Here is a 21,813-nt window from a genome sequence, read left to right on the forward strand (position 1 = left end):
TGAACTTCCCCTCTGATTGTACAAGCAGTTCCTCAGCTGCCCTTGGCAGTTTATGTGTCTCATGTAGGGTTTATTATTCAGCACCTGTTGGCAGCCTGCTTTTTAGAATCTGGGGGCACGTCGCGCTGACATGCATGTTGGAGGGTGAGCTGTGGTGCATTCCAGTGACCGCCGTCCCCGCACAGTGCCCGCGACAGCAAGGGACTCGACTCCTGACTGCTAAACAGCCAAGTTCATTCCTAATTTCCGAGACAGCTCTGGGAGGGGAGGCAGAGGACCGACAGAATTAATAGACGGACCTGACGAATTCCTTTGCTCCAGCAAGAGCTGTGGAGCAAAGCGCCTCGGAGCCCGATTAGGAAAGCCGCACCGCAGCCCTGCTGGTTCTCTGCATACACCTGTTTGCTCATGTCCTGAAACTGCCACCCAAACATTCCTTCCTGTCACTGAGCCGCTTGCACTTTCAAATGCTTCTAAAATAGAAGCAGAGTCGGAAGGGCATGTCCATCAATAGAGCCCCCAGCCCCTCTCCCAAGGTCTCCAAATGCCTTTCACGGAATCAGAATCCGAGTTGAAAAGAATTTTGGCCCACATTGAGTTCCAACTCTGCCCGGCTCATGAGTCCCACGGAAAACATCTCCAATATGTGCTCATCTGTCCTTTGATTTAACACCGCTTCTGACAAAGAGCCAACCGCCTCCTGACAGCCATTCCATTTCAGAGCCCTAATTGTTAGAATATTCTTCCTTGGGTTGAGCTGAAATCTGCCTGTTGTAACGACTACCCATAGATTATAATTTTGCCCTCTGGAGTCACGTAAAATACATCTCAATGCCCGTTCCACAGGACAATCCTTGAAGGGGCTGAAGACAATATTCTTCACAATGCATCCCAATCAGAACCTTATTGTATGATGCTCTGATGAACTGGGAACTGCACTTTCCTGTCCAACAGGTTCCGGAGCCTCCCTCCGGCAGAGCCCGAAGGTGACATATGACCACACTTTATTTACCGGCAGACAGACAGAGCCCCTTGTTCCTTAGCTGCTAACAACCCGTGGTTGTTCATCACCCACTTGCTCCTTTTTGAAATTCACTCGGCAGCAAGCACTTTTTAAAGTCGTGCACGTAATGCATTTTAAACAGCATTTTCTGCACAGATCCATTTGCTCGACCTCGGCCCTAAGTGCGAGATGAAGCAATATTTCAGTGGGGTTCTGCTGCTCCTCCCGGAGCCTGTGTGGAATGTGCACCGAAATGTAACTATACAGGACCAGGGCTCTAAAATGCAGTGTTTTGTTAAGTGTTCATTTGCTGATTAAAATGCATCTTGCAAAGAAAGTGCATTACTAATGCAGAATCTAGTCCAAAAATACGTATTATGTAATGCACATTTGTTAATAGTGCAGGCAATCTTGGTGTATCTGTATTAGCGGATCAGCTCGGCGCTGCCATCTCCATTATAGGCATAAAGCACCCCCCGGAAAAACGAAGTACTTCCTTACGAACACTAAAGAATCATAATCCACCTCGTTGCTGATAGCTGGCATTCGTTTCCATTGAAAGGGCATTCACCAGCACCCACATATTCCTGATTTTCTTTTCCCAGTGTGCCTTGAAAAATCACTTCAACGATGTCTTTATGTTCCATGCACCGTCAGTGGGGCTGTGCTAATTGAAAGAAATAAAGCAGGTGGGTCAATGTGAGCAAAACCTCGTGGATGAGGGCTGAGAGATAAGGATTTGAAATATGCAGCTCCAAACAGCCCATCCAGTGTCCCATACTAATATCCCCATGATGACTGGAACCAGACACTTGTGATAATAAAACCCTTCCAGTGTCTCTGCAAAGTGTTTGATTCGGGCAACACTAGAATACAGACACTTGTCCTTTTATGGGGTTTGCCAAATCAATTCTATTTTATTAGACCCATCAGTATTTTAATGCTACAAAGGAACTCAAAGAACACAAGACGAAAGATAGACACAGCCAAGAAGCCGAGTCAGGAACATTCAAGAACGTCCACAGCCAAGATGTAGAAACAAAAAAACCCCAACACAGCAAAGGTGGTTGCTAGAATCTGGCTAAGGTCTACACTCGGGATGTGACAGCTATACCTGGGCATGGTGTTGAAGGTGTGAGGACCAGTTCCACCGTGCTGAGTGGCAGCTATAGGCACGTGACTCTTTAGCCACCAAGAAGGGAGTACCAGCAGGGAAAGCCTGGTGGACAATCTCAAAAGGGAAAGCGGAATTACGAGAGGTTGTGCCTTTCCAAATTTCCCCCATACTGACTCAGACAAAAAAAACCCCATGAGTCCCAAGTGGAGCAACTTTGTTGACACGTCCAAGGATTCTAGGACGATGGTGTGCCTCTGAATTACACTACCTTTGGACTTGCCGCTATGACAAAAGGGGCACTCCATACTTTAACAGGGAAGGCATCATGCACAACCCAGAAGCAGCAGTTCTGTTACAGATGGAACTCAAGAGATTTCCAAGGGCCATGCTTTCCTGAGCAGAGATCACTCCAGGGATCCCCCTTCAGGAGGGCATGGAGCTCATTTGATTTTCCAGGGCTGAGAAAGAGATGTACTAATTTCCTCCAACCTTTTGGCCTCTGGGGTTCAACATGGTCTAGGGGTGTCTAGCTGAGTCATCTAACCCTAATGCTCTGATCGACCCAATAGTTTTCTCACGGAGAATTCAAGCCGGATTAAATATTGGTGGGCAAGGAGGAATTCTGAGTGGTTTAATGCTCTGATTAACAGCAGATTAGTCCTAAACAGGCTTTCCTTAATGTAAGTTTTTTTTTTCCTTTTTTTCTTTTTTTTTAACTTTACCTTCAGCACCTGGAACAGAGCTTGGCATGTGCTAGGCACTCAATAAATAGCCCCTGAATGAATTAGCTTTGTTGAAAACCTATCTATGTATTAAATGAAAGAGCTTTAAAGGGTACCCCGTGAGATTTCCTTGATAGCTGACCAGCCTGCAGCGCCCCACAGGGGCAGAGAACGGGGCTGTACCTACTGAGTATCAGCGCAGGCAAGACTTCCCTTAACTAGTGGTTCCAGCTAATTAGAGTCTGTCTTCCAGCACATGTTCTCAGCTCGAGCTCATGGCAGTCCACTGATGGGTCTGTGGACTTGCAAACCATCACCCTGTCTGTGGGGTCCTTCCTAGGAAAGATGCTTATTTGACCATGAGGTAATTAGCCAATTGAGACTACAAGGGGGGGGGGGGGTTCGGAAACGCTCTAATTACAGTCACTATAACAGATCTGCCAAAGGTGTTTTCATGATTAATGACTGCCTGAGGTTACCAACCTCAAACTATTAAGCCCTTGGAAATCACCCGGGGCTGATCATTAATACCCATGCACAGACCCCTCATTTCATTCCGCCGAATATCTGCAATTTTGCGGTCTGGTTTTTAGCTTCATTTTAGCGATAACCCTGGAGTTGGGGAGGGGTATGGACCCCATGGAGAACCCATGCCCAGCTGCCCAAGTACCCTAACCTGTGGCTAGCCGCTCACTTGTTTTGCTCCTTGGCACCCGCCAGACCCCCGCCCCTCGCTTTGCCCAAATCCTTTCAAACAAGGTTCCCTCCTGCCACCTGCCGGCCCACTAGGGTCTGCGCCACGGGCTCGGCGCCACCGCGCAGCTCGCGGGGAGTCGCCCCCGCCTCCTTACTGCACATGCCCGGCAGAAGTCCGGGCGCGCAACTTTGCAGAACCTCTCCGCCGCGTCCCTCCCCGCCTCAGTCTCCTCTTTCCTCTCCCAGGCGAGAGGACCAGCGGAGGCACCTCTCCAGAGTCTTAGACTGCAGAGTCTGAGACTTAGAGAGAGGAGCCCAGGAGGAGGGAGACTTTTTCTCCCCTTTTCCCCATCCCTTCTTCTTGCTCAGAGAGGCAAGCAGGGGCGCGGAGCTTTAGAAAGTTGAGTGCTCAGGAAGGTAGGTGCTTCCCTTTTTCCCCCTCACACCGAGGTGGGGCTGGGACCTCCGAACCCAGCTTCTCACCTCGTGGGGTGCACCTTTTTCGGCTCTAGCAGCCAATGCGCATCGGAGCCGCTCTCTGCAGAGCCAGAGGGCGGGTGGTCTTCTCGGTGTGCGCCTAAGAGAATGGATCGTAGGTCCCGGGCTCAGCAGTGGCGCAGAGCTCGCCACAACTACAACGATCTGTGCCCACCCATCGGCCGCCGGGCAGCCACCGCGCTCCTCTGGCTCTCCTGCTCCATCGCGCTCCTCCGCGCCCTTGCCACCTCCAACGCCCGCGCCCAGCAGCGCGCGGCAGCCCAGCAGCGCCGGAGCTTCCTTAACGCCCACCACCGCTCCGCCGCCCAGGTATTCCCCGAGCCCCCCGAATCTGACCACGAGCACGAGGAGGGAGAGCTCGAGCTGTCCCTCCCCGAGTGCCTAGAGTACGAGGAAGAGTTTGACTACGAATCTGAGACCGAGACCGAGACCGAGTCTGAAATCGAATCCGAGACCGACTTCGAGACCGAGCCTGAGACCGCCCCCGCCACTGAGCCCGAGACCGAGCCAGAAGACGAGCGCGGCCCCGTGGTGCCCAAGCACACCACCTTCGGCCAATCTCTCACCGAGCGTCTGCACGCTCTGAGATTGCGGAGCCCCGACGCCTCCCCGAGTCGCGCGCAGCCCAGCACTCAGGAGCCCCAGAACCCCAGACAGGGGGAGGAGCCCAAGCCCGAGGACAAGGATCCAAGGGACCCCGAAGAGTCCGAGGAGCCAAAGGAGGAGAAGAAGCAGCAGCGCCGCTGCAAGCCGAAGAAGCCCACCCGCCGCGACCCCTCCCCGGAGTCTCCTTCCAAAAGGGGACCCATCCCCATCCGGCGTCACTAATGGAGGACGCCGTCCAGATTCTCCTTGTTTTCTTTGATTCAGGTTAGCTGCCCGCCGCCAAACCTGGGAACCTGGGGTCGGTGTGGGAGCCGCGGGAGGAAGGGAGGGAGAAGGAAAGGCAGGTTAGGAGGAAGGCGGGAAGACAGTGGGCTCAGCTAGCCTGCCGGGGGAGGCGGGAGAGCCAGGGCGAGCTGGGGAAGGCTCCCGAGGATGCCGGGAGGACGTCGGGAGCGCCCAGGTGGCTAAGGGCTTGTTGGACGGCGGGGCGCTCCGCGCGGCCCGCTGGAGCCAGCCTGAGGTCTCGGAGCCGGTGTCCAGGACGCGCGGCTGAACCCGCGGCGCGCCCCTGATCTCGAGCTGCACAACCAAAAGCCACGGGTAAGTCACTTGTTTTACACGCTTTTTTCCGCTCTTAAAGCCTAGACTCAAACCAGTTGGCTTTGGCAGGCGCCCGAAACGTGGCTCTAAGGTGCGCGCGCCAACTTTCCCCGTGCGAGAGCAGCCGCGCTGTAGCGACACTGTTGCAATGTGCGAAAAGTAACCACAACGGGATTGGGCGAGAACTCCGGAGGCTGCCGGCTCCCGCAGAAGTCGCGCGCGGCGCTTTAAAGCGCTCGGAGCCCGGAGCCCAGGTCCCAGCGCTGCCAGTTTGGAGCCGCGGGACCTCGGCGCCAGTGCTCCCCGCAGCTGTGCGCCAGTCCTGGCCGCCGCCACCCGCCTCCGGGCGCGCACGGGGCCAAGGCCGCTGCAAAGAGCGTGCGCACCTGCCCGCGCGCTCCAGAGCCGACCTCTCCAGGCCCGCCGGCGGTTCCCCACGAGTCACCCGTACTTGGAGGGCTGGCAGAGAAGGTACGGGAGTCTTAGGGGGTGCCTCTACAGGCTACCAGGGTTGGTGGCGCGGGCTTGGTCACGTCGGGGCATCGCTAACGTTTTGGCGCAGCTGATGAGGCGGCAGGGCTGGGTGCAGCTTTGCTGGCGAGGTCTGGGCTGTTTGCGTAAGGCCCTGGGGATGGAAGAGAGGGGCTAAGAGGCCCGCGAGGCGGTGCCGAGTGGAAAGGTAAAGCGGCACAAGAAACGGGGCTAGAGAGGGGATCGCGTCTTTCATCAGGATACCCTACAGTGCGTCCCCAAAGAGCGCGGCACCGCTGAGCTGGGGAAAGGTGTTGGATCCGACGCAAGTCCTTGGGTGATCGGTCGAGAGGGGGCAGGGGCTGGCGGCTTGGGCAGCCTCGGGGAGGGGAGGCGGCGCACCGGCCATTTTCAGCTCGGGTGGAGCTAAGTTTGGAATCTCTAACCTGGAGGTGAAACCGGCCTGTTGTCAGAGGACAAAAACGGCTGCAGTCTGGTAACGCATCTTCGGTGCATAAAGTGTGCCTTACTCGCCAACCCTGGAGGAAAAGACTGAGAAGTGAAATGTATTTTACAAAACCTCACCCAATATGGAAATTGAGCTTTTCTTGGTGCGCGCACGTCTTGGTTTGCGCCGGTTTGAGCTAGTCTGATGAGAATGATGGGGGTGGGGGAGTGAAGCGTTTTGAGGCTTGAAATGAAAAGACCGGTCGGGTTTATAGACTCTTAAGAAAAGGTGAAGCCCGAAGGAACACTTTCCGCGGTCTTCCTTCCAGGTCTCTTCCCTAGGAAGGGCGTCGCGCCGCCCCCGAACTTAGTTCTGCGGGCTGCGGCGCTGACTAAGGACTGTTGGATGCCTTCACGGTCTTAACTAGGAAGTACCGGGAAGGCACTTTGTGCACAGGGGGCTTCCTTGGGCAGCGGGCAAGTGTCAGAAGTCTGGAGGCTGCCGAGGACTTGCAGAAGGGCCAGGTGTGCCCTGCCTTTGGCTTAAACGTGTGAGATTGCCTAAGTGAGATGGCGCTCCCCAAAGTTGACGTTTCTACTCCACGTAAACAGAGATGCTGGGGTTCCTTTCTGTGGCATTAAGTGTTGTTTTTCCTCTGGTATCGTCTTAGCAGCCTGAGTTCACCAAGTAAAATGTGTCTAGTGAGTGTGCAACAGAAGCCAGGGTTTGGGTTGGCTTGTTTTGGTGTGCTTTTCAGTGTGGGAGCTCTCTTCCCAGATTGGGTAGTCTGGGGGCCCCATTTTCTGCAGAGCTAGGTTTTTCATTAGAGAAATTAGCATGCTGCCTTGTTGCAGGAAGAATAAACAAGTTTTTAAAGAAGCCCTCAGTGCCTGAGCACACACTGTTCACGCCAATCTTGGTCCGTTTTTAAACAGAAGGCTGCATATTGGGAAGCTTGCTTTCTTAACTGTGAGCAGTACACCAAGCTCATTATTGGGGAGGGGGTGGCCCCCATCTAAGAACACACAAATAGTTTGCCCTCTTTCAGACACACTCTTCCCTATAAACTACCTCTGACTGTGAAAGTCTGTTGCCCACCCCCCTACTCAGTTCCCTTCCCCCACCCTACAGCCCCCCACCCCCATTCCAGGGTGGAAAAGCCATTAGGGAGTATACAGAACAACTGAGGAAAATGCCAAACTCCTAGGAGGTGCCTGAGACCTGCCCGAGGAAGGGATTCCGCTGTATGGACACTTCAAACCCTCTTTCTACCTGAGACGCTGGTGCTCCACTGCCTACCCCCACCCCACCCCAGGCATTTCTGGCCAGTTCTCCCGAGCATTCCCAACTCACTAGTCTCCAAACTGGCCCTTTGTCTCACCCTGCTAAATTGGGGTTAGCATTTGAATGGGCTCCTTGCCCTTTCAATTTAGGTGGGGTGTGTCTGGTGAGGAAATTGGCTCAAAAAAACCAGACCTTCTAGTTGACCACAGAAGTAAATTACTAGCTGGTTGTAGTAAATCACATGGAGAGGGGGAGGAGGAGAATAAAGCTAGTTAAAGGTGATGGTATGCTCTGGCATTTAGGATTTTCCTTTACTACATTAATCATTTCCTTACTAGAAATTTGCTTTTTCTTGGACAAAGGCCCTCTTATAACTGAACTTTCTGAGTGGGAAAGTCATAGCGGTGTTCACGTATTGTGTGCTGTCAACCAGCTGGCGCAGGTTTACTTCTCAAGTTTGGCAAACAAAATTTTTATGTTTATCAGAATTCAAGAGCTGGGAATTTTAAAATTTGGAACTGTTTTAAGAGGATGTTTCTTTAATGCGCCACAGGCTTTTTCCCCCGCCCGGAACTGCTTACAGCCCTTTACTCTTTAGCCCTCACTTTTAGCAGCTGGGATAGAAGATTTCGTGAGGAAGCTGAAACTTCAGTGTGGGTTAGAAAGAGGTCTTTTCCTTTGTTTTAATAATCTGAATGGATTTTACTTAATTTACCTGTGTTATCACTGCTCCTTGTGCAGAGGGAAGCTATTGAGGGGAAACTGAGCAGAAACCATGGTGTTGGCGAAAGTATGTATCTTAACAGAAAGGTGACCTGTAACAAAAAACAAATTACTAAAATCAAATTAAGCTTCCAGAGGCGAGTGATGTCATATGCCAGCTCAGGTGCTGCCCTTCTCTTAGAAATTGCCCAGCAAAGGGGATGAGATCCTCAAATTACATCTTTAATCCCCATTTTCCAGGATGAGGGATGGAATTCCTCGTCTTGCTCTTCGGGGTTTTGACACTAATGACTCTTCCCTAAATCTGGATGCCCCAGGGATGGACAGCAAGACCTAAGAATCTTCTAGGCCTGGTCCCGCCCAGTGGCCTTGGGTCAGACCCAGCACCTCACTGCCCCTGTTTCTTCACATGCAGAATGAAGTATGTTCCTAGCATCCCCTTCAGCACCAAATGTGTGCAGGTTGTTAAGCCCAGGGTTGCCCAATTTGACTTTATCCATGATTTTAACACTAATGGGGCCAAAAACTGTGCAAGGTTGATCAAATAAAAACCACCAGTTGTGAAGAAATCTGTTTTTTGTTGCTCTGATTTTGATTTTATCCAGTCTGTTTCTGAATGGGTGGCAAAAAAAAAAAAGGTTTAAAAAGGCAAGTTGGAGAATACAGAATCCCACCGTGTCTTTTTACTAGCTGTCCTTCAGAACAGATCTTTAGTGTGTGTCTTCTGTGTGCTTGTTTCCCCACCTGCTCTCCCTGATCGCGGTGTGTGGAAACAAGCTTTTCCGAGTGGGAGCAGGCAGCCGGAAGCCAGCCTTGCACCAAGTACTGCAGCCCGGAGATGCTCACTGCTCTGGGAGCGCGCAGTCTGACGGCCGTGGTTAACTGACCGCAAGTGTTGAATATATTATTTGGTAACACTTAGAAGGGTCTTGATTAGGCCAGACCTGCAAACACGGCTCAGAGGCTGCAGCTAGTTAGGATAAACCAGTCTCCTCAGCCTCTGTGTTTGTTTTTATTATCCTTCTCTCCCAGGAGCTTTTTCAGACTTTTTTTTTCTTAATTGCTCCTCTCCCATGAAATTTTAATACCACAGTTGTACAGATGTATTGGATATTCTGTTTCTGTACTGCGAGACCTTGTAATAGCTAAGTTGTGTTTTTTGTTTTTTGGGTGTTTTTTTTTTTTTTTTTCGCATTTCCCCCTAAACCAATCTTCCCCTGTGGCAAATGCCTGGGATAACAAAGCAAATGTTAATTAAAAAAAAAAAAAAAAGTCAAATTAATGACTTGAGATCCCATTTTTGTTTTTTATTTTTGGTTTTTTGGCTACATGTTACAAGGCTATATATAAGGTAGATTTTACTGATGTTTGGTTTTCCCTTTTTTTTAAATCTCACCGCCCCCCCCCCAACCCCTGGCACCGATCCTGGTGCTAGTGCCCAGCTAATTCAGGGCAGGGGAGCCAGAGGGAACAGCCTAGTGACTTGACTTAGTTCTCCCCAAGGCCAAGAGTCTGCAGTGCAGGGCCACCGTCACCTGTTGACAGGGCTCAGCCAGTCACGGCAGGACACCCAAGAGGAGCCGGCGCCACAGCACCCCACACCGTCCCCCGCCCCCCCGCTTGCCGGCACAGTCCCTGTTGCATGGTAGAATTGGGGAGGCTACCTTCCTGGCTTTGCCTATGGACGTGGCCTATTTTTATTCTATGAGCTTATTTTAGGGCGAGCCTGCTGTAAATTAACGGGGGGCCACGGCTGTCAGAAACGCCAGGGTATGACTAGGCTGCGTGCACAGGTGGGAGGGGTGTCCATAATGTGGGGGAAGATTTGGGGGGGAATCACAGAAAAAACTGGACGACCAAGACAAGAACACTGGGGAAGGAACAGAAGATAAGATTTGGAGATAGGAAGTCACAGAGCCCATACATGCTAGGGCTATGAAGAGTTGTATGAAGAAATAAGGAGATTCGGGTAGAAAAATGTTTAGGGGAGACTTCACGGCCATCTGCAAAAATCTGGTGGCAGCAGAAGCAATGTCAGGAAGAACATTTCTAATAGCCACACCTGGCGGTGGAGGCATGCAGGTCGTCACTTTCCCTCAGAGGGTCTCTACAGACCTGGCCAGAAATTTCAATCTTCTAGGTGCGGTGGGGTTTTTGTACATGTGCCTCCATTGCTTCAACCAGATGGAAAGATTTAAAACCTAGGAAATCTTGTTTTAGAGTTCAAATGCTCGATCTTGGATTTCAGTTCAGGGAGAGGCCCCACGTCTCAAACTGGCCAAGGACTGCTGCCAGCTGAAGATGACCTGTTTCTCCTCCCCCTAGGCGAGAGCCGGTTCTGAGTGCCCTGGCTTATGTTGCTGTCTCCATTCCAGTTCAGGGAGGATGCACTCTGGGAAATTGAGGCCATGCGCAAACATGAAATATACCATTCCCCTTACGTTCAAATTACGGTGCCTGGAATAGCCACCATGATTACCGAAATTTTAAACAGAGCCTCCACTAAAGCCAAATTTATCCTCAGGGATTCCCTCTTGCCGTCCTAGCCCTCACTTTTACCCCTCTCTTAGCCCCCTTCCCAGGGCACCATTCATCTTTTCTGGAATGGCCACTTCTCCCCTCCAGATTCTCTACTGCATCATCAGCTAGCCTGGAGGAGTCCACAGCCCAGTTCAAGTGACTGCCGAGAGCGTGTGGACCCACCGCACCGGCACGGGTGGTCAGAGGACAGTCGTGTGCCTGGCTGTAGCTGAAATGAGTAACCCTTCCAAGTTGAGGGCTGCTGAGTTTAGCTCGTGAGCTGAATGAAGGGGTCTGAATTCCTGATAGGAGACCCTTGGCCCCTGGGGCTCCAGCTCAGGGCTTTTTAATCTGAGCACATCAAGTATTTTCCTAAGTCTGGTTCCGACTGTCTTTAATATCAGCCCTGCACCTGCTCCTAACCTCCATTTGAGACATTTTCTCTGGAGCTGGCGTTTGCCCGAGACAGCCTGGTCACGCAGGCCCTTCTGCAGACAGCAGTAGGCTGCTGCTGCCTCCCCCGGCCAAGGCTGGAAGGGAGAAGGATGGGCACAGCACGTCTGGATTGAACAGTAATTAACTGAACAGCTTCAAAGTCTTACGGCTACTCAGTCAGCACGCAAAAAAACGTGTCACTGGGAGGCTGAGAAACGCAATAGTTGCCTCAGTTCTCTTCTCCAGGTTCACTCCTTTCTACTTTTGCTTTTTTCCTCACAACTGGTGAAAAGATTCTCCTTTTCCTCATTTGAAAGAAAGCCACTGACAACAGGGACGGAGGTGGTCTGCAGAGACTGCTCTTCTGCAAAAGCCTGTCCCCCCCCCCCCCCCCCCCCCGTCTCTGCCCCAAGCCATAGGCTAGGAGGAAATCCCACCGCCAAAAAAAAGCAAAAAAAGAGATCTTTTTCCTGGTTTCTGCTCCCTTCCCTCTCGACCACTCCCTTCCCTGTCTACTTTGCTTTCTCTTTCTCGGATACAGGGATGAACTAAGAAAGAAAGTTGACAGGCAGCTACTTAAAACTTGGATGTGCCTTGTGCTTTTGGCAATGAGTAAGAATCCCCACATGTAAGTATCCTAACAGCCGTCTGCTGATTATAGTGTGTGCTCGCAGGGACGTGTCAATGCGGCAGCATGATTGAGTTTGGGAAGCCTAGGGCGCCACATGGGGTCGCCAAGGAAGGGGGCCATGTCCCTGCAGATGGCAATGGTGCTGCTCAGAGAGCCAACAGTGAAGAAATACGTTCTTTCCATTGGGGGTTGCTCGTTTCCAGAAGGCCACCCGATATTCCACCTGAGACACCCGGGCCATTTGGTGAACAGGCTGACTTGCCTCAGAAATACAGTTTAACTAAAACATGAGCAGTGTTTGCTGTTCCTTTCTTAATTCATCAGGTGTAGAAAATCTGTTCTTTTTAAGTAGCCGAGGACACACAACTTCCCAGAAACCTTTGCCTGGATTTTGACAGCCAATCCTTTCCTTCTCTGATGGACGCACCATCTCATCGCACTCCCTGTGGGAACAGGGCCCAGACCCCGGCATGCAGCTTCTGTCCTCCAGCCCAGCTCCCCGTTCTCTCTGGCACCCCGATGAGCCTCTCTTGCCTTCCTCTTTGTGATCTGTGTGAACTCACTCACTGACTTTCCTTCCTTGTCCCTGCTTATTCCTATCAAATACTGCTTTCCCTGAGAGAAATCCATCCAGAACTGGAAATCTGGCCTCGGCTGCCCACCACCACCTGAACTGGCCATCTCCCTGCGGGGCGAGGCCACATTTCTGTCTTGAGCCAGAAAGCTCACCAGACAGCCCCACTAATCACAGCAGGCCCCAGTCAACCCCCCCGCTGTTGCCCCCAGCGCTTACCACACGGGGCTCTCCCCAGGTCCCTGTGGCCGGGCACACCAGCTGCCTTTCATGTCCGCCAGCTCCTCACACATCTGGCCGCACTTCTGAGGTGTCTCGGGTCCCACTCTGTCCTGTGACAGTTTCAGCTTTGAACCCCTTCACAAAAGTGATGGGATTTTCAGACTCTGGCAGGCAATCCCTACAGGGAAAAAAAAAAAAGTAGACACAGTGGGGAACACTGGAGTTAAATAGTGGGATTTTTTTCTTCCCAGTCCTAATTTACCTTTAAATTAAGGTGATTCCGGGGCACCTGGGTGGCTCAGTCATTAAGCGTCTGCCTTCGGCTCGGGTCGTGATCTCAGGGTCCTGGGATCGAGCCCCGCATCGGGCTCCCTGCTCAGCGGGAAGCCTGCTTCTCCCTCTCTCACTCCCCCTGCTTATGTTCCCTCTCTCGCTGTTTCTATCAAATAAATAAAATCTTAAATTAAGGTGATTCCTACTCAAGTCTAAGGGTCTTTCTCAGCCTGCGGCAGTGGTTTCATCCGGGGGTGATTTTGCCCCCCAGAGGACATTTGGCAAAGTCTACAGACATTTTTGGTTGCTACAACTAAGGGGCTGCTACTGGCATCTAGTGGGTAGAGGCCAGGGATGCTGCTAACGCCCTACAGTGCCCAGGACAGTCCACAGCAGAGAGTCAGCTGGCCCCGATGTGAACAGCGCAGACGCTAAGAAGCCACAATCTCCATTAGATGCTCTGAGCGCCTCTTAGATTCTCCCCTCCGGCATACCCCCACCGGTCCCTTCCGAGCCCACTGCTCACTCCCGAGACATCTTTCCTTTTCCTCTCTGGTGCTCCAAGTGTTCAAGATTCTCCAGATACATTCCTCCCCTCCAGGGTAGTCTCTGATCCAGTCATTCATACCCTATAAGGACGGCTGTCACTTTGCACTTGGGGTCTTTACCTTCCTTCTAAACTTCAGACCCACCCTCTTAAATAATAGGCTGTGCGACACTCCTTCCCGACTGCCCATCCTTCCTTCACCTCCGCCAGGTCTAAAACCAAATTGGCTCTGCCACCACAGCTCCGCCCCAGATCCTCTGGACTTCCTGTGTCACTTGTGTCCCGTCATCCAAGTGCCAGACTTTGGCTTCTCCACCTTTTGTGCCCTTTGGGATCCCTCTTGAGTCCCTTCCTTCAGCCTTCCTGCTACCTTAGAGGTCATGACCGGCCACAGCTTCCGGTATTCTCTCCATCAGGACCATCCCCCCACACTGCCTCCATCCTTACTAAAACGAGGCTCAAACCCTACTTGAGGGGCAAAAAACGTTCAACATCTGTTGTATTTCCTACCAAAACAACCTCAAAAGTGTTTGCCCTTTAGTTTCCAACTATCCCCAGACAGATCCTATCCAGTGTGTCCCGCTTCCGCTCTCACTGCCCCTCCTAAGACTCCGCACGGTGTCCCTTGCTTCCCCTTATTGGGTCTTGTTAAGGGTAGGCCCACATCTCCCGTTCCCCCCATTCCCCCCATTGGTAAGCAAGGGCCCTACGCATCCATGCAGGCCCATCTGAAACGCTATTTTCCCCATTAAGACTCTCAGGGTCCCCCAGCCCAACCCCAGGAGGGGGTCTTTCTTTCATTTTTATGTTCCTTATCCTTTAGGATGGAGGACTGGTATCTACCCAGCCTTTATCCCCTCAGTAGTTGCGCTCTCCAGGCAAAGGACCAAGATACCAAAGAGTGTTGAACAAAGGGGTCCCACATGCCCATGAGGATGTCAAACAAAGAGACCTTGTACCCATTCCTTGATGGACAGTGCTTGGGGACAGAGTCCAAGCGTAGCAGGCAAACGCCCCTTTGGGGCTCCAGACCCCAATGTCTACTGACCTTCTAGCTCGGCAGGGCGCAGCATCCCTGGGGCCTCAACTCCTTAGCCGTCTGGGACTGCTCCTCTGCATCGGGGCAGTAAGCCCTCTCTCTCCTCGGGGTCCTGGCTCTCTACCTCCAGGCCCTAGACATTTTCTTCCTCCTCGCCTGGCCTCAGCGGCGGTCCCCTCGGTCCGGTGGGTTTGCCCACCGCCACCAGCGACACCTAGGGTTGAGCCCTGACAGCCCCCGACCTTCCCTTCCAGCCTTGGTGACTTCTGGCTTCAGGAAGAGTGACCCCACGGCGCCAGCGGGCCTCGTGGCGTCCAGGGCCTGGCCGCCGTACGCCCGCCCACCAGCAGCTTCCAGCCACCCCAGCAGCACAACCTCTTAGGGCGTTCCAACGCGGCGCCCCCTATTGGACCTCCCATTCATATCCGGTTTCCGGTCCGACGCCCCCTGCTCATTCGCCAGGCAACCTTGATTGGCGTGACCCCAGCCCAATGGCTGACCCAGCCCTGGGGTCGGAGGGGAGTGAGTTGACGGTCGCGACCCAGTTGGCCCATTCAGTGGATGCTCAAAGGGTTGAGCCATTGCGCGTGGGGATAGTTGGACAAAGTTTGGGCCAAAGTTCAGTGTTGGCATTTCCAGGTGTGTAGACGCATGGACCTGACATGATACGCCTTTGGGGGACCCCACACGTTGCCCAGAGTCCGACTTTGTCCGCTTTCCTCTGCAGCATGGCCACGTGGATGGTGGATGCGGGGCAGTGATGCGCCGTGGCTGTGGTCCCATCGTTCTAAGAGGGATGCGTTAGACTTAACGAGATTGAACGGTGCGTGGTTCACCCGCCTGAGGCTCGTAGATACAGCGATCCAAGCGGTGCTCCCGCTCGCCGCAGCCCACCCCTTGTAGCACTTATCCTGCCACCTCTCTTACCCTCCGCCCACCAGGCGACCACCTGCCTCATGCCCGGATGCCTTGCACCTAAAGGTGGCTTACAGGTCCGTGTCACCCGCTGGCGAGACGGACCTCATGCCCATGTCCCGGGTCGTACGTGACCCGCAAGCAGCAATTTTTTCCCGCGGCTCAAATCCCTCCGCAGACACCAGACCCCAGACCCAGAGCAGTGCACGTGCACGCACCAAGCCCACCCAGGCGGTGCGGGTATTTTCCGCAGCCGGCTCCAAGCCCCCACGAGCTTCTGTGACAGGAGCGCAGCCGGGCGACCGCTGGACTTGTGGCCGGGCTCAGTGCCGCCTCAGAGGGCTTTAGCAGTGGAAAAGTGAAGCGGCTGCCCTGGGATACTCATAGCGAAAGGAGAGGGGCTGGAAGGGGGCTGGTGGGGGGCTTGTGAGGAAGTGGGGCCGCTGACCGACCGACCCTGCAGCCGGCACCCGAGGCAGATAAGCGGCACATTATCGGCGCTGCCGCCGGCGCGGCACGGTGTGTGTCTTTGGGTTCAGTGCGCACAGGCTTGTCCAGTCTCTGAGACCACGCTAAGCCGGCCATAAATCCCAACTGAAATCCCCTCAGCCCTTCCCCAGAACAGTAGGACCCCCGGAACTCTGAGGCCTGCACTGGATGGGGTCTCCGTGTGTGTCCCACGCCGCCCCCCCGTTCGGTGCCGCGGCAGCTACCGCTTCGAGGGTCTCCGTGGAATGTGCCCAAGACCCTCTTATTTCCCCTGCATCATTATCCACATAAACGGGGGAAACACTTGCCCGCGCCACCCTCAGCTACTGCGAGGACCCCCCAGAGTGTGGTGGGGATGGGGGCCATTGAAGTGCTTTACGGGAGCCAGTCTCGGCAAGCCGGCAAACAAAAGCTGCAGAAGCGGCAGAAAGTGCCCCAAGGCATTTTAAAAAGAAATTATGTGCGCACACACGGCAGCCCCTCGCCCCTCGCCTCCTGTCCGCTCCGCCGGTGGGCTCACGACCACCTGTCGCATCCCCGCGCGCGCCCGCGCCCCCTTCCCACGCGCCCGAAGCCTTGCACTCCGGACTTAGGAGCTTAAGATGCCAGGCTGCCCAGGTCTGGGGGCTGCGGCTCAGGGGTTCAGGGGTATCCTGGGGTGATGAAACCCTCCTGCAGTTCCCCCCTCCCCCCCAGGAGAGTCATTTGGGTCTGGGAGGGAGGGTTTCAGCTCCTGCGCTCAAGCAGCCAGGGGCCCACGTCTTGCGTCACGTGTCCCACAACGCAGGAGAGCTTTCTCTCTCTCTCTCTCTGGCCAGGGGATAAGAGAGGAGAAAGACTCCAAATCAGTCAGGGAGAGGACTGGAAGGAGCCAAAACATCCCTGCGAGGCCTGCGCTCATCAGCCCCCTTACCCAAAGTCCGGGGCTGCCGGCGCCAGGATCCGGCTCCCGGAGCCGCCTCGGCACCGGGGCCGGCGTCCTCTGGTGGCAGAGAGCGAGCACTACGAGCGATTTTCGGACCGAATCGGCACGCTCCTCAGATCCAAGCAGGCGGGGCTGCCCTGGAGCACAGAGAGAGAGAGAGAGAGAGAGAGAGGAGGGGACAAGGGCAGGCCAAGGGGGGGGGGAGGGCAGGGGGCAGCCTGAGGGGATAAAAAGTGGCCAGGAAGGAGCCAAGAATCCGCCAGCAACAATAGAGTTGCTTCCGCCACGGTCTTGGGTTTGAGGCCCTGAACCCCCAGACCTCAAGAGGGTTGGAAAGTGAGGTTGGAGAACTTTCTAGCTGGTACTTTGAATTTTTTTGAAAAAAATTTTTTCACCCTAGTTCGGTTGGGTGCTCCGGCTTACGGGGCCCCAAGTTTATTTTAAGAGTCCGCCACCGTGTTATGGGCGTGCGCAACTGCCTCGACGGCAATAATATGTCAGGACAACGCGATATCCCCCTTGAACTCGGGGAACAGCCCGAGCAACCATCTTTGGAGGCCCCAGGGGCAGCTGCCCCCAGTCCTGGGCCTGGCGCAGCCGAAGAGATGGAGACCGAACCGCCTCACAGCGAGCCCGTCCCCATCGAGAGTGAAGGCGAGGCCTGTGGACCCCCAGAGGTCTCCAGGCCCAACTTGCAGGACCTGGGCCAGGATGTCGAGGAAGCCAGAGCCCATGGAGGCTACAGCCCACCTCCTGAGGAAGCCATGCCCTTCGAGGTCGAGCAGCCCAGCTCAGGAGGCTTCTGGCCTACCCCGGAGCAGCCTGGAGACACCACTGGGACCCGTGCAGGCCTTGAGGTCTTCAGCCAGGCGCTCATGGAGCCCGGAGCCTTCGGTGATGCTGGACCAGGCCTGGGAGGCTACAGCCCTCCACCTGAAGAAGCCATGCCCTTTGAGTTTGAGCAGCCTGCCCAGGGAGGTGGCAACCAGCCTGTCCTGCAGGTCTCAGACCTCGCTCCGGGAGGCCCAGGTGCGGGGGTCTTTAGCACTCCTTCCCAGGAGCCCCAAGCTCTCAGACCTGCAAACGCAGGCTTCAGAGGAGACCGCAGCCCTCCCCCTGAGGAGGCTATGCCATTTGAGTTTGATGGAGCAGCCTTCGGGGACGACAGCCCACCCCCTGGGCTCCCCCGAGCTATCCCACAAATCGACGGCGGCAGCGGCGGCCAGTCCGCGGCACCCGCGGTCCCGAGTGCGGTCCTCCTCGCTCCCGCCGCGAACGAGCCCCCCCTCTGGGTCCCAGGCGCCATCGGCAGCCCATCCCGAGAGGCTGTCAGATCTCCTCCACACTTCGCGGGCGACAGCCCCCCGATGGAGATCTCCGGACCCCCGCTCGAGACTGGCAGCGCCCCCGTTGGGGTCGACGACGCTCCCGTCAACATGGACAGCCCCCCAATCGCGCTTGACGGCCCGCCCATCGAGGTCTCCCGAGCCCCAGTTAAGAGAGAGCGAGCAGAGGGAGAGAGACCCCCAGTTGAGGGAGAAGCAGCCGAGATGGAAGGAGGCTCAGCCGCCGCTGCTGCGGAGGGAGGAAAAGTCCCCTCTCCGGGGGACCGAGCCCCTGACGCCGGGGCCAAGCCTGCTTCTCCAGCCGCCGGGGCAGCCGCTGCCGCCCCTGACGCTCCAGCCGCCGGGGCAGCCGCTGCCGCCCCTGACGCTCCAGCCGCCCCTGACGCTGCAGCCGCCGGGGCAGCCGCTCCAGCCGCCCGGGCAGCCCCTGCCGCCCCTGCCGCCCCTGCGTCTGGAGCCCGACCCAAGCTCCGCTTCCTCAGACCCCCCAGCCCCGAGATCCAGGCTGCCGATCCGCCTACTCCGCAGCCTACTCGCGCATTTGCCTGGCGGGGCAGGTCTGGCCGCAGCCGCGACGACGATGAGGGGTCGGTCAGCAGCGACGACGACCACAGCAGCGATGAGTCCGACGATGGGACCTCCGGATGCCGCCGCTGGCTGCAGCCCCGGCGAAATCGCCGCCGCCGAAAGCCCCGGCGCAACTTGCTCCGCAACTTCCTCATGCAGGCCTTCGGGGGCTGCTTCGGCCGATCTGAGAGCCCCCAGCCCAAAGCTTCGCACAGCCCCAAGGTCAAGAAGATTCCTCTGGCGGAGAAGCGCAGACAGATGCGCAAGGAAGCCCTGGAGAAGCGCGCCCAGAAGCGCGCAGAGAAGAAACGCAGCAAGCTCATCGACAAACAACTCCAGGAGGAAAAGATGGGGTACATGTGTACGCACCGCCTGCTGCTTCTAGGTAATGCGGCGGACTCTGCCCGCGGGGAGCAGGGCCGCCGGGGGACCCCGGGAGGGGGTGGCAGGGCTGCCCGGCGGAGCTCAGGGCCTGGCAGCGGGAGGAGGGTGTCCAGGCCGAGGCGGGAAGAGACTGCTAGAAAGTTCCAGCCAGGGGCCCTAACTTTGCCCTGGGAGCGGGAGGGGGCCTCGGTTGGGCTTGGGTGGCCGAAGTATGTGCCCTCCAGGGAGAAAAGTGGTGCCGAGCAACACTGAGGGTCGTTTCCGGCTGGACAAGCCAGTGCCAGCGACCGTAAGATGCCCCCGAGTCCTGGGGTGGGGGCCGGCAAGAAAGGCGGGGGCTTCAGGTGAGCCAGGAACTGCCGGGGAGGGGCCCCGGGGTTCCCCAGGCTAGGCCGGTTGGGGCCGTGGTGGGCTGGGGTCGTTGGGGAAGGTGCGCCCCCGCCTCGCCTGGCACTGCTGCTTGGACTCAGACAGCTTGTCGTTGGTGTGTGTTGGTGTCCATATTGTGTCCGCCTGTGCATGGTATGCTCAAGTGTCCCCCAGTTCCCATCCCTGGCACCCCCAGATTACCCGCCGACTGTGTACTCGTACTGGGGAACGGGCTGTCTTGTGTTTTGCGCCATGGCGCGGGCAAAAACTTTCCGTGTCTGCACACTCTGGTGGTACCTGTACGCTGGCGCTCTGCAGCGGGCGGCGCGGAAAATGCGGAGGAGAAGCTGGTGGGACATCTTGGGGAGTGTGTTGGGCCACTGGCGCGGGGGAGAGGGGGCCGTCTCTCGCTGGCCTCCATAACCTTTTTTCTGTATGTCTTTCTCTCTTTTTTCCCTTTGCGCTAAGCGTTTCCTCACTTCTCATTCGTTCGCCAAACCCTCCCGCCTTTACGGTTGAAAAACCAGACACTCAGGTATCTGGGGCGTCGGGGCCGCACACGTAAAGTTCAGTATTCTGCACACACTCAGCTCACCCGGTGGGGGGATGGAGGGAGGAGGGGGAAAAAAAAACCCCACTTAATCTGCTACAGGCAGGTCTGGATCTAAACCTACACGGGGCTGGGTCCAAGAGGGTGGGCGTGGCTGTGTTTAAAAAATATGAAATAATTTTTTTCCTAGGGAAGAGCCGAGGTAAGCCAATCATTTACGCTTTTACAAAGTACAGTAGGAGGGGCTTGGTTTAAAAAAGACTGTTGTGCGTTGGGAGTGGAATGCTGTCTTGTCTTCGAAATGCAATTAAAATAAAAAATTTTAAAAATGTTTCCAGTGTATTTTAAGTATATGGACGAAATGTGGTAAAACTGTGACTATGACTTGTGAAATATGTAAATGTTTGCATGTGAATCTTTTCAAGCAGCTTTAGCTGGGGGCAGAGAGGATCAAAGGTAAGATCCTCTGCGAATGGACTTGGGATACCAAGAAATTAAAAAGGTCTTGTGTTCATAACCACATCGGGTACGTTTGGCGGCCCTCCGCCTTCCCCTCCTTCTCTCTTCATCTTTCCCACCTTTGAGTGTCCCCTCGCCCCTCTAGGACTCTCCCACACACACACAACAAGTCCCTCCCCCCCATCTCCCCACCTCTGTGGCCCTTCCCACACCCCCCACTTCCCCTCCTCCAGCCTCGCCTTGGCTCCCAGCTGAGGCGCTCGCTCCTTGTGCGACAGTCCATCAGAGCAGTTAGCAAGGGTCTGACTGTGGGGCTTGAATGAAAATTTCAAAAGTGAAGCTCCACAATCTTAATTTCTTTATTTTATTCTCTAAGACCTTTCAAGGGATTTAAAGATCACAATTTCTAAAGCTGGGCTACATTTGTTGGCGAAATATTTTATAATGTGTGATGCTTTTTAGTAATGACATTATGGACAATAACTATTGGCTTCTGTGACATGTGTGTCTTTCACAAATCACAGTTTTAAACATGGTGGTCATTTTAGTGCCACCCACCCAGGGAAATAATGACGTCATCATTTTCCCAATCACATATAGAAGGGATGCAGTTTTAAATTTGGGATGTCCCAACTGTACTAATAGCCAGAGCCTTAGATGACAACACGCTGTTCTCCCGCAGACAACTGGTTTTGCTGTAACAGTCCCATTTCGATATTCTGAGCTTAGCTCTGGGAAGCTGGCCTCTGATGGGGAGGGGACACACGTGGGTACAGACAGGAAGCGAGGTGACAGTGTCCACTTGACCCCTAGCTGGCAGTGTCCCTTACTTGCTGGGTCCTCTATTCTGGGGGGGTTGGGGTGGAAAGCACAGTCCACTTAAATCAGGACTGGAGGCTTAAAACCATAGATTATGCCCACCCTGCAGCAAACTGTCAGTCCATGTCTGGGGCCAAGCCTTAAGAATATTAGAAGTTTACCTTGCTCACCCTTGTTTTGTATCCAGGGTGCAAAATTAACCTTAATAAAAGGAAATTTGCTGGGGTCATCCCACAGTGGTCCTGACTCTGCTCTCAGGGAGTCAACTGGCCAAGAAGACCAAACCCCAGGCCACATCAGACACGAGCCTGAACTAGGACAGCCGGTGTTACCTGCTGCCATAATGCGGTTTGTCGAAACTGCTCATTTTTGACCAGCCTTCATTTGGCCAAAGTGACAAGAGAGGTACCCCATCTGGGTCTGAGTTACTGATTGGGGGAGGGGGGGTGGGAAGGAAGGATAAGGACTTATATTTAGGTAAAGACCTCTTACTAACAGTCTCATTCTAACATAAAACAAGACATCCATATATTCCTACCACTGAAAACGCAGGTCAAAAGAGCATCCTTTCATATGGTTAT

General features: G+C 54.7%; 2 protein-coding genes and 1 long non-coding RNA gene across 6 annotated transcripts in view; 2 read left to right on the top strand and 1 right to left on the bottom strand.

Annotated features, from left to right (window-relative positions):
* The window catches only part of LOC118537067 (uncharacterized), a 31,166-nt gene extending 16,396 nt beyond the window's left edge, over positions 1–14,770 (bottom strand). The window contains exons 1-4 of one of the 2 annotated variants that reach the window (XR_004917936.2): positions 14,419–14,770; positions 12,548–12,728; positions 8,161–8,260; positions 6,160–6,252 (exon numbers count right to left, since the gene is read on the bottom strand). This is a non-coding gene — a long non-coding RNA (uncharacterized LOC118537067). Of the gene's footprint in view, positions 1–6,159; positions 6,266–8,160; positions 8,261–12,547; positions 12,729–14,418 lie in introns of both variants that reach the window. The other variant, XR_004917935.2, reaches the window with a different exon arrangement.
* Positions 4,067–4,864, top strand: LOC118537066 (neuroendocrine secretory protein 55). Its single transcript, XM_036094412.2, has one exon. The coding sequence runs from the start codon at positions 4,124–4,126 to the stop codon at positions 4,862–4,864; it is 741 nt and encodes a 246-aa protein (XP_035950305.1). The 5' UTR covers positions 4,067–4,123.
* A 2,429-nt stretch (positions 14,771–17,199) lies between the features above and the next one.
* GNAS (GNAS complex locus) overlaps positions 17,200–21,813 on the top strand; it is a 53,727-nt gene continuing 49,113 nt past the window's right edge. For 2 of the 3 annotated variants that reach the window (XM_078057331.1, XM_078057332.1), the window contains exon 1: positions 17,200–19,036. In XM_078057331.1, coding sequence (XP_077913457.1) covers positions 17,200–19,036 — 1,837 coding nt within the window. Of the gene's footprint in view, positions 19,037–19,259; positions 19,380–21,813 lie in introns of all 3 variants that reach the window. The other variant, XM_078057329.1, reaches the window with a different exon arrangement.

Source organism: Halichoerus grypus, chromosome 10 (assembly GCF_964656455.1).
Source record: "Halichoerus grypus chromosome 10, mHalGry1.hap1.1, whole genome shotgun sequence".
In the NCBI taxonomy this organism is placed as follows: Eukaryota; Metazoa; Chordata; class Mammalia; order Carnivora; family Phocidae; genus Halichoerus; species Halichoerus grypus.